The following is a 16,956-nucleotide window of genomic DNA, read 5'->3' as shown; positions in this document are numbered from 1 at the left end:
CCTAGGCCTATACAATTTATGCATGGTATGTTTGTGGGTATGTTTGGTTTTTTAAATTAGGGTTTTAAAAATTATTTTAAATATTAGATTTGTTATATGTTGTTTCACTATTGTTGTTAGCCGCCCCGAGTCTACGGAGAGGGGAGGCATACAAATCAAATCAATCAATCAAATAAATAAATGGTATAGATAGTATAGGAGGTGTAAACAGTAGCATTGACAGCTCCTTGTCTACAGCAGGCAATCTCCGTTTGTATGGATTTTTTTTTAATCCTCCCCTTAAGATTGCTGTGGGAAATGCATTGCTAAAAAAGAGCTTAAAAAGTCAGCGCCCTTCAGAATTCGGGGGAGTCTATGTTCGCCACCTTGGTGTGTTATTTATAAAAAAGAATAATAAAGCCGGGATTTTTTTTAAAAAAAACAAACCTTTTCAAAAGAAGTCTACCGACTGTTGTTTTTTAAGGAGGAATTCTGTTTGTGCCGTCGAAAGTGCAAGAGAAAAAAAATTAAAGGGAGGCTGAGGAAAAACCGCACCGGCGGAACGTCTGCCTCACGGCTGCTCCGGGTGAAGAGAAAGCGCTATTAGGAGCATGGAGGACGTTTCCTCCCGAGCCCCGCAAGCCCTTGACAGGAGACGAGCAGCCCGAAGGAGGGCGCCGCTTTCCCCCTTGGCTCGCCCCTGTGGCTGGGGCCCAAAGGGTGGGCGGCGCTTGTGCGGCCTCAACCCCTCCGAGCGACGCCAGTGGGTCGGGCGGGCGGACGTTCCTTGCCCGGCCATGGGCGCCCCCTCGCCCGCTTCCTACTCCGCCTGCTTTCTCAGCGGCTTTCTCCTGGCGGCCGCGTTACCTTCTTCAGGAACGGACGGTAAGAAAAGGCGGGGCGACGCCCAAGTGGTGCTTTGGGAATACAGCCCGCCCCCGCCCCCAGCCCGCGCGCCTAAGGCTCTTTACAATTGACGCCTTGTGGAAAACGCGCGCCCTGCCCCGCCTTGAACCCCGGTAGGCGGTGCGCTGCCTTTGCCATCCAGAAGCAGAACCTACAAGGAGAGGGGGCTTCAAGAGTCCGCGGGGGGGGGGGTCCTCCAAACTTGGCAACTTTAAGACTTCGTGGACTTCCATTCCAAGAATTCTCCCGTGTGGAGAATTCACAGCTATGCTGGCTGGAGAATTCTGGGAATTGTAGTCCACAAAGTCTTAGAGTTGCCAAGTTTGGAGATTTCTGATTCAAGACCCTTCAAGCTTCGGGCGCTGCCTTTCCAGTGTTTTCTCGCCCTCTTTCTCTCAGGATGAGGCTAGGGAAGAAGAGGGGGGCTTCCTCTCTGCCGTGTCAGGGACTTCCCCGCCCCCCCCTTTTTTGGCTTACACTTCTTATTTTATTCTGAAAACCACCCTGGAGCTCAAAGGTTCTTTGGCGCAGGGTCAAATATCAGTTCTCCAAATGACGGGGCTGCTGTGCTAGGCCTTTTTTAAATGTTTTTTTTTAAAGAAACCTATTTAAACGCCTCACAGCTCTGTGGGGTAGGAGAGGGAGAGATGAGAGAGAAAATGGGGGGGGGGAGGAAATCATTGAATCTAATTGATCTATTCAGACTGGAGTGAAATTTAATTCTTTCTTTAATGGCCAAATATGATTGTACAAACAAGGAATTTGCAGAGGCGAAGGAATAGTGCTTCCTGTTTTTCATTCGCCACAAGAATCTAAATTCAGTAAGATGGCAGGCAGATCAATGTCCTGTTTGTCCTTAAGATGATCAGAAAATTGCATTAGTTTGGGAGGCGGTTTTGTTTGAAACTATGCAGTTTGGCTGATGTACTGTACATTTATTGAGCAACATAAGAATCCAAGCCAGGCTTTCAGACAGAGGGCCTAAAAATAAATATGTAAGCAATAAATCCAATCAAAGCCTCTGTTCAATTGAGCTTGACTCCTGTGTGTTCACAGGAACCCCCCCCCCCCCACCTGCTTAACAATACAGAAGTGAATCACCATTCTCTTCTGGAAAGTTTTTTTTCTCTCTCTCAAATTCATGGATTAGCCTGCAGCCTAATGGACTCCCATCTAAGCATTACTTATGTTCTCAACCATACTAGGCTTTCTTCCAGGTCAACCAAGGTTGGTAAAGTCCTGTTGTGAGTAGAATTAAATCATCTGATTGATTAACCAAATTCAAAATTAGAGGATGACTTGGATTGTGTGGAAGTGGATGATTTAGGAAAATTAGTCAGTTTGAAAGTAAGAAAAACAAGAAGGATGGGAGATTTAATAGGGAAAATGTTTTTTTAATGACTAGGTATTTAACTAGGCACTATCTTTGTTCAAACTCCATTAAAGCCATTTTACATCCAATATGACTTTAGCAATAAGGAGATGTTGATTTTTATCCAGAGCATACTATATGAAATTTGTATGCTAGGTTTGTGAAACAGAGTGGGGTTGAGAGAAGTTAATTTGCCAGTCTTCTCTTCTACCAAGGAAAAACAAATAAAACACTTTTCTTCAAATCAGGTACATTTCTCCTCTTAGTGCAAGAAAACATTGTTTTAAAACCTAGGGCTGCCATTTTTCTGTTCATTATCAACCCCCCTCATTCTTTTTTATTACTGCCGTACTATTTATTGCTAGTACTGCCTTCTCACAAGACTTAGGGTTGTGAATAACACAAAACGATCACAATAAAAATTCATCAGTCCACCTCCTGAAAGAGAGGGGGATTGTGAATAAAGTGAACCCTGGGGTGGTCTGGAGCTGCATCACCACAAGGGGTTTTATAGGTATTGAATAGGACTCTGGATCTGGTCCAGAAGCCCATTGGCAGTCGGTGCAATAATGGCAAAATACGACTGCAAGTTTTCTGAAGATTTTGGTGAAACATTTTACTTTGGTGACATAGAATGAATCAAACACTTACAAACTCTCACACAATCTTCAGCTACCACAGGGTTGTAGGATTAATCTGATATTTAGCTAGGCAGAGTATTGCTCTTTCTATTATATGTTTATTTTCCTTATCCTGGTCATGACATAAGATTTCTCGACCACTTTCTTTTTTCCTCAGATAGAATCCAATTTGTCTCTGATGTCTTTAAAAGAAGGCATCTAAACCTGATCCTGAGGACAGGCAGCCAAATTTCTGCCCATTTGTTATACTCTGGATTGTCAGGTTCCTATTCCCATGGAACATACCTGTAAGGCAGTTATATGTGCAATAATGCAAATTTAACACATAAGATCATTGGGAGAATGCCCAAGCCAGTGAAGAGGTTCTGCTTGGGTGTAGTCTATATAAGAATGTATGTTACACAAGCAGGTGGGAGGAACTTTATAGAATTTAACTGGCTTCCAACATCACATTAAACCAAGATTAAACATAGTGATATTATCAAAGGCTTCTGGTAATACAAAATGAATTGAGCTTGGTTCTTGAGATTAAATATAGTTTCTGGCAATAGTAAGGAAATGGTGTGCCTTCTTTTGGAGTGCTTTACAACTTTCTCAGCCAACTGGGACCTGATTTCTTAAAGGTTTCCCATCTAGCTTGATTCTATTTTATTCTTCAAGATCAGCCAAATCTGCTAACTGATTCTGGTGATAGATGCATCTAAATGCTAGATATAATAAACAAGATAAAGACTTTTCAATAGCAAGATTAATACAGTATTACAAAATAGTAGTTGATTTGAAAACTAGGATCAAAATGTGAAAAGTATGATGCAATTAAACATAGGCCAAAACAGCAAACAAACACACCTACATCAAAATAACTGCAATAAATGTTAAAAAGCTATATTTTATCCAAGGGGAAGCGTCTCAAGAATAAAGAGTTATTGTTAGATTGTTCTTTAAAGCTAAAAAGTAAATATTGCTTTGGATTGCTAGATCTGGGAAAGGAAGATTCCCCTTTTTGCAACCAAAGTCTTTTTCTTACTAAAGAAATAAGTGCCTGAAGGTCATACTTAATCCTTCTTCACACACAAAAATGGACGGCAGCCCAATTTTTAATATTGCCATTAATCTCAATTTATTTCAAATCTGATTAGGTTGTGCCCAATTTGTCTTGAATGCTGTATAAACATTTGGGGAAACTCATTTCACTTCATTTGTATGTTGTGAAGCTGGGAATGACAACAGAAACAGATGGTCTCATGTTCTCTTCCTTGTGTAGCCTGCCCTTCCATTGCTTGGATTCCATTCCAAAAGAGCTGCTATGCTCTACTTCTGGGATCCTCAGAGGTCTTCAGTATGGAAGATGCCAGGGAGCTGTGCCAAGACAATGGTAAGACAGCTCTGTTCTGCCCAATCTCATCCCAACCTTGTATATTTCACAGAGACCAATCAGCTGAGCCTACCATGAGCAGGAACTGGGGGGTCCTTTCAAGATCTGAATGTCTGTTTGACATTTTGAAGAACGTTAGTACAGTACTCACAGTAGTTAACAGATTATGGTACATTACTTGCTCAGGATATAGACCTGCCGAGCGTACAGCAGTGAAAGCTCTTGAGCTTCTATGGTTGATCCCATTCAATTTCATTTGATTGCTAGGGAATGTAGACTTTCCCAAGTGCATTGATCTAGCATGCTTTCAAACATTTCTAATGCTGGAGATAGAGAGAGCTGCTATTTTGTTGATCTCTACCCAAGAATTTTCCAGACTATTTAGGAGAATCTTTTGGCATTGTCATGCAGTACGAACATGAATATGCATGCACATGCATCCTTAAGTACTTCAGAGCATATTTAGATATTTTTGGAAGCCAAAAACAAGCCAGGAAGTGTATAATAAAAGAACTGAACTTTCTTATTCAGTTTATATTCATCTTTTCATATGGCCAGGATGATCAAGGCTAACAATAGACCAAATGAACTGCAGCATATAAATTGAGGAATTGATACTCAGCCTTAATTTTTTTTTGTCTTTATTTCCCAAATGCAGCTTCTGGAGCGGATATTATTACTATAAATAGCAAAGATGAAAATAACTTTATTCAGAGTAGTTTTCGCTCAAATTGGCACGGTCCAGAATACATATCTCTTGGCATGTTTTTTGACATAGATGGTAAGTGAACAAATCCTGTTAGAAATAGGCTCCACCTTTTCTCAATTTTTGAACTTTGTTGTTGTTAGTTGCAAAGTTGTGTCCGACTCATCGTGACCCCATGGACAACCTTCCTCCAAGTCCTCCTATTCTCTGCCATCTCCTAAAGTCCATTTAAGCTCACACCAACTGCTTCAGTGACTCCATCCATCCACCGCAGTCTCTGTCGTCCCATTCTTCTTTTCCCCTCAGTCTTTCCCAGCATTTGGCTCTTCTCCAGTGAGTCCTTCCTTCTCATTTGGTGGGCAAAGTATTTGGGTTTCATCTTCAGGATCTGTCCTTCTAAAGAGCAGTCAGGGTTGATCTCATTTGCCATTAAGAACTATCCTTTCTTTTGCAAGATAAAAAAAGTTTTCTGGATGTAATTTCTAGAAGAATTCTCCTGTTCTGGTCTATGGAGATTCTCAGTCATCCAGGTCATGGTTGTCCCAAAAGTATTTCTTCAAGAGGCAACTAGACTTGGACTGACTCTTCCGCAGCATTCGGTCAGATATGAAGAAGCTCCTTGGATGAGAAGCGAAACATCTTCAAAGAAAAATCAAAAAGTCCAGTTGCCTCTTGAAAAAGCCCCTTTATATCACTTGCTCCTTTTTTGGAAAATGGCCCCTATGGAATTCACGGAGAATTGTGAATACAAAGCCTAGAGGATCACTACCAGGGGTTCAGAATGAGGTTGAGTGCAAGAAAAGTAAAGTAGGATGATAGACCTTTACCGGGAGGTAATCAAAGTTTTATGTGTTATCGATCAAGGGTATCACTGCTATTCATAAAGAGCTGTTCCTGGCCATCATTGTAGCAGGGTTAATGTATTTAAGGCAATGGGGGGGGGGAGAGAAATCCCCCCTAAAGAATTCTGCTGTTTCTCCTAAATTGAATAAATAACACTAAAATTGAAACACTTAAGAAATGATCAAGTCAATGTAGGTTTTTACTTTGGCTCATGTTTCTGAAGCCACCAAAAATAAATTTACATCCGCTCTACTATTACAGATGATATTTTCAAATGGTATGATGATTCCAAAGTAAATTTTACAAACTGGATAGAGGAAGAAAGTAGCAATGAACTTCTAAACACTTGTGCTACTATGCATACAGCTTCAGGTGGATGGAAAAAAGTCTCCTGTGAACACCTTCCACTGACTAGGATCCTGTGTGAAGCTACTGGTATGTAAGAGCCATGCTACAATATTGCCTCAAAAATGCTATAGTATTGAAGTTTTCTATTAGGCGAAGAATTTCATAGGCTGTGGAAGGATTTTCAAGTAGATAAACTCCTGCTGTTATTTAAATCTTCTTCAAAACACACTGGAGCATCAGTCATCACGGTCATTAATCTTAATCCCAGTCATAGTTCCCTCTAAGCTGAGCAGTGAGCAATCGCTCACATAAAAATCATCATCAACTCAGAGTTTTCCAAACCTGCCCAGAAGCCGAGAGGGAAAGAGTGAGAGGGAAGGAGAGAGAGAGGAAGAGAGAGAAACGGATAGAAAAAGGAGAGGAAGGAAAAGAGAAAGAAAAAGAATGGAAGTAAGGAAGAGAGAAAGAAAATCAACATCTAGTTTGAAACTAGCTCAACTATTTAAGTGGCATTTTGATATTGATAGAGTTGCCCTATTATGAGCTCACTGTTATAGACACACAGTACAGTATTTTATTTTTAAATTCTCTGATGCAAAACAGGGTAGGTTTTTTATTTATTTGTTTGTTTGTTTAATTAATTAATTAATTAATTAAATATTTCTGTGCCGCCCAGTCCCGAAGGGACTGCCGCTCAGACACTATACTTTTCCGCCCACCCCCCAAAAAAAATTAAAGGGAACACTGATCCCAGTGTCATTTTATTTCTGTACTGATCATATATGCAGTATAATTATGATAACATTAATCAGATGATGCAAATGAATTATTCAAGAGAAACTGGAAACAGTACTCTATCTTGTTATTAGACTTTTCACATAGCAGAACTCACAAGGTAGATGCAAAAAAAAAATTGCCTATATACTTCCCTCTTAAGGAGCACAACTCTGGTAGGGTTATTGCTAAATTTCTTCCACATTATCTGATTTAGGAAACAATTATTTTTATTATTCCTACAGCAAGCATATTAGGATGAGCATTGAATTTAAAAAAGCAGTTGCCAAAGATTAATTCAGGAAAACATTGGTTTGGGTGTCTCCTGATTCCAGCACTGAAGCCGAATAGACTTCACGATTGATTGATTGATTGATTGATTGATTGATTGATTAATTAACACCCAAAGATTCTGAAGGAACTGGCAGATGAGATCTCAGAACTACTGAACTAAATATTTCAAAGATCCTGGAGCTCCAGATAACTGCCAGAGGACTGGAAACGAACTGATGTAGTTCCCATCTTCAAAAAAAAAAAAGGGGGGGGAACCAGACCCAGAAAACTAGACCTATCAACCTGATAGGTCAATACCAGGGAACATTTTGGAAAAAACAATCAAGCAACCAATCAACGAACACATAGAAGCAAATGAAGTACTATCCAAAAGCCAACATGGGTGTCAAAAATAGATCATGCCATAATCTTATTGCATTCTTTGACAAAGTGACAAAATTAGTGGACCAGAGGAATGCTGTTGATGTGGTTTACTTGGACTTCAGTAAGGCATTTGACAAGGTAGACCATAACCTATTACTAAATAAAGTAGAAAAATGTGGGATGGACAGCAACATCACCAGATGGATTTGTAACTGGCTGACCAACTGCACACAACGTGTAGTGCTCAATGGAACTGCATCTTCATAGAGGGAAGTATGCAGTGGAGTACCCCAAGGCTCTGTTTTAGGCCCAGTACTCTTCAACGTCTTCATCAATAACTTGGACGAGGGGATAATCATCAAATTTGCAGATGACACCAAACTGGCAGGAATAGCCAACTCTTTAGAAGATACAGGCTTAAGATACAGAAGGATCTTGGCAGACTTGAACATTGGACTCTATCAAACAAAAATGAAATTCAGTGGTGAAAAAAGTAAGGTTCTATATTTAGGCAAGAAAAACAAAATGCACACATACGGTATATATGATACATCAACAGTAGTAACTGTGAGAGGGATCTTGTAGTTCTAGTGGACAACCATTTAAATAGGAGCCAGCAGTGTGTAGCAGCTGCCAAAAAAGCCAACACAGTTCTAGGCTGCATTAATAGAAGGATGGAATCAAGATCTCGCAAAGTGTTAATACCACTTGGTAAGACCACTTGGAATACTGCATGTATAATGAAAAGAAGGACCAGGGGAGACATGATAGCAGTGTTCCAATATCTTAGGGGTTGCCACAAAGAAGGGGGAGTCAGGCTATTCTCCAAAGCACCTGAGGGTAGAACAAGAAACAATGGGTGGAAACTGGATAAGAGAAGCAACGTAGAACTAAGGAGACATTTCCTGACAGAACAATTAATCAGTGGAACAGCTTGCCTCCAGAAGTTGTTAATGTTCCAACACTGGAACTTTTTAAGAAGATATTGGATAACCGTTTGTCTGAAGTAGTGTAGGCCTTCCTGCCTAAGCAGGCGGTTGGACTAGAAGACCTCCAAGGTCCCTTCCAACTCATTGTTGTTATTAATTCACATTCTAGATTTTCTAAAGTTTTTACTGGGTCAATAATTGCCCCGTAATGAAAACAAACTGTACCTTTCCTATCTGTATCAAAATTCTTACCGGTGGTAAATATACTCCCAGGTCATATCTCAGTGCAATGCTGTTTTTTCAAATGACTGGGGAAGGATTCACGCTTGGGAGATTTTTAGAGGATACTATTTAGTATTATGGTGTTCAATTTATGATATATAATTTATTACAAAGGTTTTGTTGTTTTAGAAATTATGCAAACACACTCGTCATATGGTATAGTACTATTTCCCCCAAAATAAGCCCTCCTCCAAAAATAAGCCCTCCCCCCAAAATTTCATTTCCTTTGGTTAAGTTTAGCGCGACAGTACTGGAAATCAGATAAGACGGCAAGAGGCCATCTTGCTCCATGTGCTCCAAAATAATAAGACCTTCCCAAAAATAAGGCCAAGTGCTTATTTCAGGGGTCAAAAAATATAAGTCAGAGTCTTATTTTTGGGGAAATAGATTTGATTTACTATGCTAGAACATTGTATAAACACTGGAATCACTCTGCAGTCAATAAACCAGGATGGGCTGCTGCCCGGACGGGAGGGAACGCAATAGGGTAGCAAAATTGGAGCTCCACCCCAGAGCACCCAATTTGCACTGAAAGATGTTCAAAGAAAATGCAGGGCGTCCTGCATAAGCCACACCCACAGTGTGGTAGTAAAAAAATTGGTAGCCCTTCACTGCAGTAGACCCGTGTGGATGAACAATACTGTACCTGCATTTGAATAACCATCTAATTTACATTCACAACTTCCGTTCCCAAGATCCACGCACAGAAATTACTTTCTGAAATATATTTCCCATACACACTTTTGAATAAGGTTTTTCAATTTTTATAGTGATCCCTGTTATGATCCCAAATATTGAATAATTATTTTCATTACTTCTCTGATATAGAACAATGTAGATTTTTTAAAAGGAAAAATTAATATGTTCTCATTTTTTCCTCTGCATATTGCTAAAGGTCTTTATGAGAAGACACACTTATTTGGTGAGTAATCCACTGTTCTGTTCTTTTATATTGTCTAGTAATGAAACAAGTGCTAAAGTAGTTTTCTTTTTCAGGAAATAACATTCAGAGTGATCATTGATTGGTTCCATGTGTGGATATAATTAACAGCAGGTCCATCAATGTAATTTAGCCATGACTAATTTAATTCATCCTACTGATTTTAATAACCTTTTCTAAGCAAGGAATTATATTATTGTGTATTCTCTTTGGATATGCAAGCTGTATTAAAATATCCATTCATTTTTAAATGTCACTGATTCCCCAATTTTTGTTGCCATTTGCCCGGTACATATTGGAGAATTTGTTTATATCATGGGGACAGGCCCACTAGAAGCCGAATTAGTCAGGATGACATGAAAAATCAGATCTCCATAAAGGCAGTAACTCAACCATTTTTCAAGCTTGTTAAAATTCTTATTAGACTAATTAAATATTATGATGAAAAGGGTAAAATTATACTTGATGCATTCTAAAAAGGCAAATGTGAGCATAAGGGAGATAGTTATCTGAAACAGCATGATGAAACATTTATTTATTTATTATTTAGATTTGTATGCCGCCCCTCTTCGTGAACTCGGGGCGGCTCACAACAGGCATAAACAAATCGTACAAATCCAAATAGATTCAAATAAATTTAAATATTTAAAAAGTTTAAAAAAGAACCCTGATATACTAACAAACACACACACAAACATACCATACATAAATTGTACGTGCCCGGGGGAGATGTTTCAGTTCCCCCATGCCTGACGACAAAAGGTGGGTTTTAAGAACTTTACGGAAGGCAGGGAGAGTAGGGGCAGTTCTAATCTCCGGGGGGAGTTGGTTCCAGAGAGTCGGGGCCGCCACAGAGAAGGCTCTTCCCCTGGGGCCCGCCAATCGACATTGTTTAGTTGACGGAACCCGGAGAAGGCCCACTCTGTGGGACCTAATCCGTCGCTGGGATTCGTGCGGCAGGAGGCGGTCTCGGAAGTATTCTGGTCCAATGCCATGAAGGGCTTTAAAGGTCATAACCAACACTTTGAATTGTGACCAGAAATTGATCGGCAACCAATGCAGACTGCGGAGTGATGGTGAAACATGGGCATACCTAGGTAAGCCCATGACTGCTCTCGCAGCTGCATTCTGCACGATCTGAAGTTTCCGAACACTTTCAAAGGTAGCCCCATGTAGAGAGCGTTACAGTAGTCGAATCTCGAGGTGATGAGGGCATGAGTGACTGTGAGCAATGAGTCCCGGTCCAGATAGGGCCGCAACTGGTGCACCAGGCGAACCTGGGCAAACGCCCCCCTCGCCACAGCTGAAAGATGGTTTTCTAATGTGAGCTGTGGATCGAGGAGGACGCCCAAGTTGCGGACCCTCTCCGAGGGGGTCAATAATTCCCCCCCCCCATGGTAATGGACGGACAGATGGAATTGTCCTTGGGAGGCAGAACCCACAGCCACTCCGTCTTATCCGGGTTGAGTTTGAGTCTGTTGACACCCATCCAGGCCCCAACAGCCTCCAGACACCGGTACATCACATCCACTGCTTCGTTGACTGGACATGGGGTGGAGATGTAAAGCTGGGTATCATCAGCATACTGATGATACCTCACCCCATGCCCTCGGATGATCTCACCCAGCAGTTTCATGTACTGTAGATATTAAATAGCAGGGGGGAGAGGACCGACCCCTGAGGTACCCCACAAGGGAGAGACCTCGGAGTCGACCTCTGACCCCCCACTAACACCGACTGCGACCGGCCGGTGAGGTAGGAGGAGAACCACTGAAGAACAGTGCCCCCCACTCCCAACCCCTCCAGCCGGTGCAGAAGGATACCATGGTCGATGGCATCGAAAGCCGCTGAGAGGTCAAGGAGCACCAGGACAGAGGATAAACCCCTGTCCCGGGCCCGCCAGAGATCATCCATCAACGCGACCAAAGCAGTTTCCGTGCTGTAATCGGGTCTGAAGCCCGACTGCTGGGGACCTAGATAATCGGCTTCTTCCAAGGACCATTGGAGCTGGAGCGCCACCACCTTCTCAACAACCTTCCCCATAAAGGGAAGGTTGGAGACTGGAATATAGTTATTAAGTACGATAGTTATTAAGTACGGCTGGGTCCAGGGAGGGCTTCTTGAGGAGGGGGCGCACGAGCGCCTCTTTATAGAGAGTTGGAAAAACTCCCCTCCCCAAGGAAGTGTTGGTAATCTCCTGGACCCAGCTCCGTGTCACCTCCCTGCTGGCCGAGACCAACCAGGAGGGACACGGATCCAGTAAACAGGTGGCTCACAGCTCCAATGGCCTTGTCCACTTCATCAGGTGTCACCAGATCAAACTCTTCCCAGACAGGTGGACAAGTACGGGCCCCAGCACCAGTCACCTCGAATGACTTGTTGTCAGTCGACTCTGTTTTCCAATTGGAGTCGAGGTCGGCCCGGATCCGAGCGATTTTATCAGCGAAAAATGTGTGAAAATCCTCAGCACTGCTCTGCAAGGGCTCCCCAACTCCCCCCTGATTAAGAAGGGAGCGGGTCACCCTAAACAGAGCGGCCGGGCGGGATTCCGCTGATGCAATCAAGGCGGCATGGTACGCGCATCTTGCCGCCTTGAGCGCCACTTTGTAAGTCTTAATAAAAGCTCTTACAAGTGTTCGATCAGATTCAGACCTACTCTTCCTCCATCGCTTCTCTAGACGTCTCTTCTGGCGTTTCAACTCCCGGAGCTCCTTGCTGAACCATGGGGCTCTACGGGGTCTAGCGCCACGGAGAGGTCGCAAAGGCGCAATCCGGTCAAGAGCCTCCGCTGCGGCCTTGTTCCTGGCCTCCGCAAGAGACTCCGCCAAATTGTGGACGAGTGCCTCTGGAATAACCCCAAGCGCCGTCTGAAAGCCCTCTGGGTCCATCAGGCGTCTGGGGCGGAACATCTTAATTGGTTCCGCCTCCCTGCGGGGAAGGATTGGAGCCAGGAAGTCAAGCCGTAGTAGGAAATGGTCTGACCATGACAAAGGCAAAGCTTCTAAGCCCATTAGTCTCAGACCATTACTCAATTGCTCGGAAAGGAATACCATGTCATGTGCGTGCCCTCCCTCGTGAGTCGGACCCTGTACTACTTCAGTCAGGTCCATGGCTGTCATGGTGGCCATGAACTCCTGTGCCAACCCAGAGGTTTCGCCGAGTGACGGCAGGTTGAAGTCCCCCAGGACAATGAGTCCGGGAAACTCCACCGCCAACCCGGCTACCTCCTCGAGTAGCACAGGCAGGGTTTGTGCCACGCAGCTGGGAGGCAGGTACGTGAGAAGCAAGCCCACCTGAACCCCTAAGTCCAACTTCACAAGGAGGGACTCGCAACCTGCAATCTCCGGAGCAACGAGCCTACGCAGGCAAAGGCGCTCCCTGGCAATAATAGCCACTCCTCCCCCCCTTCCCTGGGGTCGAGGTTGATGCCATATCTGAAACCCGGCTGGGCAAATTTCCGAGAGAGGAACTCCTCCCTCCGGGCCCAGCCAGGTTTCGGTTACACCTGCCAGGTCGGCCTCCTCATCCAGGATTAAATCCCGGATGAGGAGAGCTTTATTTACCACCGACCTGGCATTGAGCAGCAGCAACCTGAGCCCAGGGCCAGAGTTACACTAATCACCAGTGCCCTGGGTTGAGCTCACGGAGCCGGAACAAGGAATAGTTATTAGACAGCGATCCCTTGTTCCCCTGGAACGGCTAGCTCCGTGGCTCCCGCCATATCTGCCTCTCCCCAGCAACACCAGGATATTCCGACCATCTGCCACCCCAGAGATCAGTGCCCCTTCCCCTCCCGCCTCTCCGGCGTCAGGTGGGCCAAATATCTCATTCATACTATTTCCATTCATCCCATTCACCCCGTCCCTGGCATAACCCCACCCACTCCAACCATCGCACTCATACCAATCATTCATCCCATACATGTCATTGCACCCACTCCAATTATGCATCGGTTAAACCCCCTCAATTGATTAAAAATAGATTAAATTAGCGATAGATTAGTGTGCTAATAAAATATTACAAATATATTGGATATAAAATTATAAGTCTAAATAAGTTAATAAGATAAGAAGTTAAGAAGTTAATAAGATAGTATAAAAATATAAAATATAAAATCAGATCTTAATTAATATCAATCATCAGTCAATCAACCAATCCAGTTCCGAAATCCTCTATAGATCTTCCATATACAGTGGTACCTCAAGATACGAACCCCTCGTCTTACGAACAACTCGTGATACGAACCCGGGGTTCAGAAAAAATTTTACGAACTTTTTTCGAGTTACGAACCGGCGTTCGGAGACTGCTGGGAAGCCGCGCGGCTGTTTTAAAAGGTAACAGCCGGGCGGCGGGGCTTCCCAGAAGCCTCCCGAATGCCGGTTCGTAACTTGAACAAAGTTCGTAAGAAGAGGCAAAATTTTGCTGAATCCCGCGTTCGGTTCGGGAGGTTGCTGGGTTGCTGGGACCTTTTAAAACAGCCGCGCCGCTTCGCAGCTGTCTCCCGAAGCCAAACGCGGAAGTTCGGCTTTAGCGTTCGGCTTCAGGAGACAGCTGCGAAGCGGCGTGGGTGTTTTAAAAGGTCGCAGCCGGCCTGGGGGGCTTGCCAGCACCACCACGAACCCCGAACCCAGGTTCGGGGGGGTGCTGGGAAGCCCCCCAGGCTGGCTGTCACTTTTTAAAACAGCCGCGGCTTGCCGAAAGCCGTTTTTTTGCGGGGGGTTTTTTGGTTGCACGGATTAATTGACTTTACATTGTTTCCTATGGGAAACAATGTTTCGTCTTACGAACCTTTCGTCTTACGAACCTCCTCCTTGCACCAATTAAGTTCGTATCATGAGGTATTACTGTAGTCTTAGCGTCTTAAGGTCTGCTGTTTTTTCTATAGTCTTGCCACTAGGGGCGCAGTTCTTCTATGGTCTTAGTAGTAGTTGAGGAGATGGGAAAATGGCACATTGAAAATTCATGAGCAAGGCATTAGCCACTTCACTAATGGCAGAGCAAAAAGAGAATGCCTAAGGAATGGGAGAGATGTGGGTAAAGAGAAGCAAGTAATTAGAAAGACTTGGATCCATGAAGCAAAGACATATCTGTTGTGTCCCAGTGCGGAGTCCCCTTAGAAATGACGCACACACCACTTTTGGCAAACAATTCTATTTACTACAAATAAATCGTCTTATTGGCTATGATTGAAAGTTCATACAAAACAGAAAAGTTGTTTTCTCAGTAAGTCAAAATGTTACTTTCTCTTCTTAAGAGCTGGCCCAATATCAAACCCCCAAAGTAAACAGGCAATTATCTCCGCAGTTATCAAAACTCATAGAAGTTGGCCGACAGCCTGGTACTAATTATTTTCACAAAGCGATAATTCAGAGTTCAGAAAGCAGGAAAGTCAGAACACGGCAAAACTAGGTATAATGAATCGACCATGTTGTCTCCAGCAAGTGACTCTATGTGCTTACGCCTTAAATAGCCTCAGGACGTGGCCAATTAGCCTGCAGTTCTACTCACGAGGAGACCTCCTCCTCCAAAGCCAGTCACGCCTGCTAGTTGCCCTGCATGCCCCAGCGTCAAGCAGCGGCTCCTCTTTGTCTCCTGAGTCACTCAGCTCAAACTGAGAAGGTGCAGAAGGCTCTGATTGGCTTTCTGGCACCGAGCCCTCCTCACTATCAGACTCAGGTGCCAGGTGCATGGGATGAACTGGCCATGCCACAATCATCTCTAGGTCCTCTGGATCTGTGAGCAGCTGTGCAGGACACAGGCAGACCACAACACTATCTATTTCATTATTCTCCCTTCACAAGAATGTTCAGAGTCAACTCGCCCAAGCAGACCTGCAGCAGATTGCTGGATGTCCCTAATTTTGAGTGAGAATTGCAATTTGACAAAGCTATAACCACAAAGCTTTGTGCATACCACCCTATCCCAGGATGAGCTAAGGTAGCATGACAACAGACCATCTTCTAGTCATCTCTTGGAAAGAGCCAATGTAATGTGAACTACAGAGCATCGAAGCAAACTCTATTTGAGATTCATATTTAATGACTTTATACAACAGTTCAGAAACTTGTTAATTCTATTATAAATGGTCATCCATTTAAGTATGACCAGGAGCAGACATAATGCTAAGCATTGTACTCTATAACTTCTGATCCTGTCTATTTACATGTAAATAAAATGTATTTAGTGCCATAACATCCAAAATTAAGGAGCCACAATATGTGAGAGTGGCAGAATGATGTCTTCATCAAATCCTCTACAATTGTGGAAGAAACTAATGATTTCAAACATGGCGGAGGAAATGTGCCCATTTTTCCCACACAAACGAAGGCATATATATATATATATACACACACACACACACACATTCTCCACATATTCCAGTAGAGAAGTTCTCTGAAATGGGATCCAGCACAAAACCAAAAGCTCAGAAGACTAAACCTCTGGTCCCAATGATTGGCCCAGATTGGATCCTGCAATATTTTTTTCTATGTAATAATCATGTCTAAGCTTAATGAACAAACATGGAGGCATCAAGAGACTAAAGTGTTTTGTTTGCATGCTTTATAAATAGAAACATCGCTATAGACCACTGCACACCTAGACAACTAGACACAAGAACAGTTTCTTCCCGAACGCCATCTCTCTATTAAACAAATAATTCCCTCAACACTGTCAGACTTTTTACTAAATCTGCACTTCTACAAGTTTTTCTCATCATTCCTATCATCCTTTTCCTCCCACTTATGACTGTATGACTGTAACTTGTTGCTTGTATCCTAAGATTTTTATTAATATTGTTTATTGACCCCTATGACAATCATTAAGTGTTGTACCACATGGTTCTTAACAAATGTATCTTTTTCTTTTATGTACACTGAGAGCATATGCACCAAAACAAATTCCTTGTGTGTCCAATCACACTTGGCCAATAAAATTCTATTCTATTCTATTCTATTCTAAAATAAGGCTCTCCCCCTCACCCCGCCCATCCTCACAATTATATTCTAGACTGCACAGAAATATACTTATGGATGTTATTCATCACATTAATGGCAGATGGTGCTGGGGTTGTCATAACTTTACTAATCTTTTTGCTAGGATCGGAGAAAAACGACCTTTAATGTGTAATTCTTTGGAAACGTGATCCAGATGCAAAACTAGTGAGGAAAAATTTCATTTTTAATATGATTACATCTGGATCAGG

The 16,956-nt window shown here is 43.0% G+C and overlaps 1 protein-coding gene across 3 annotated transcripts in view; it reads left to right on the top strand.

The window, feature by feature from the left end:
• The first annotated feature begins 564 nt into the window (after positions 1–564).
• Positions 565–16,956, top strand: part of CD302 (CD302 molecule) — a 29,337-nt gene continuing 12,945 nt past the window's right edge. The window contains exons 1-5 of one of the 3 annotated variants that reach the window (XM_070731619.1): positions 565–864; positions 4,163–4,273; positions 4,932–5,054; positions 6,084–6,257; positions 9,708–9,734. In XM_070731619.1, the coding sequence (XP_070587720.1) occupies positions 591–864; positions 4,163–4,273; positions 4,932–5,054; positions 6,084–6,257; positions 9,708–9,734 (709 nt within the window). In that variant the 5' untranslated portion in view covers positions 565–590. The remainder of the gene's footprint in view (positions 865–4,162; positions 4,274–4,931; positions 5,055–6,083; positions 6,258–9,707; positions 9,735–16,956) is intronic. The other 2 variants (XM_070731618.1, XM_070731617.1) reach the window with 2 other exon arrangements.

The sequence above is a fragment of the Erythrolamprus reginae genome, chromosome 1 (assembly GCF_031021105.1).
Source record: "Erythrolamprus reginae isolate rEryReg1 chromosome 1, rEryReg1.hap1, whole genome shotgun sequence".
Lineage (NCBI taxonomy): Eukaryota > Metazoa > Chordata > Lepidosauria > Squamata > Dipsadidae > Erythrolamprus > Erythrolamprus reginae.
Note: the sequence above shows the minus strand (reverse complement) of the source record. Positions and strands in the feature narration are given on the sequence as shown.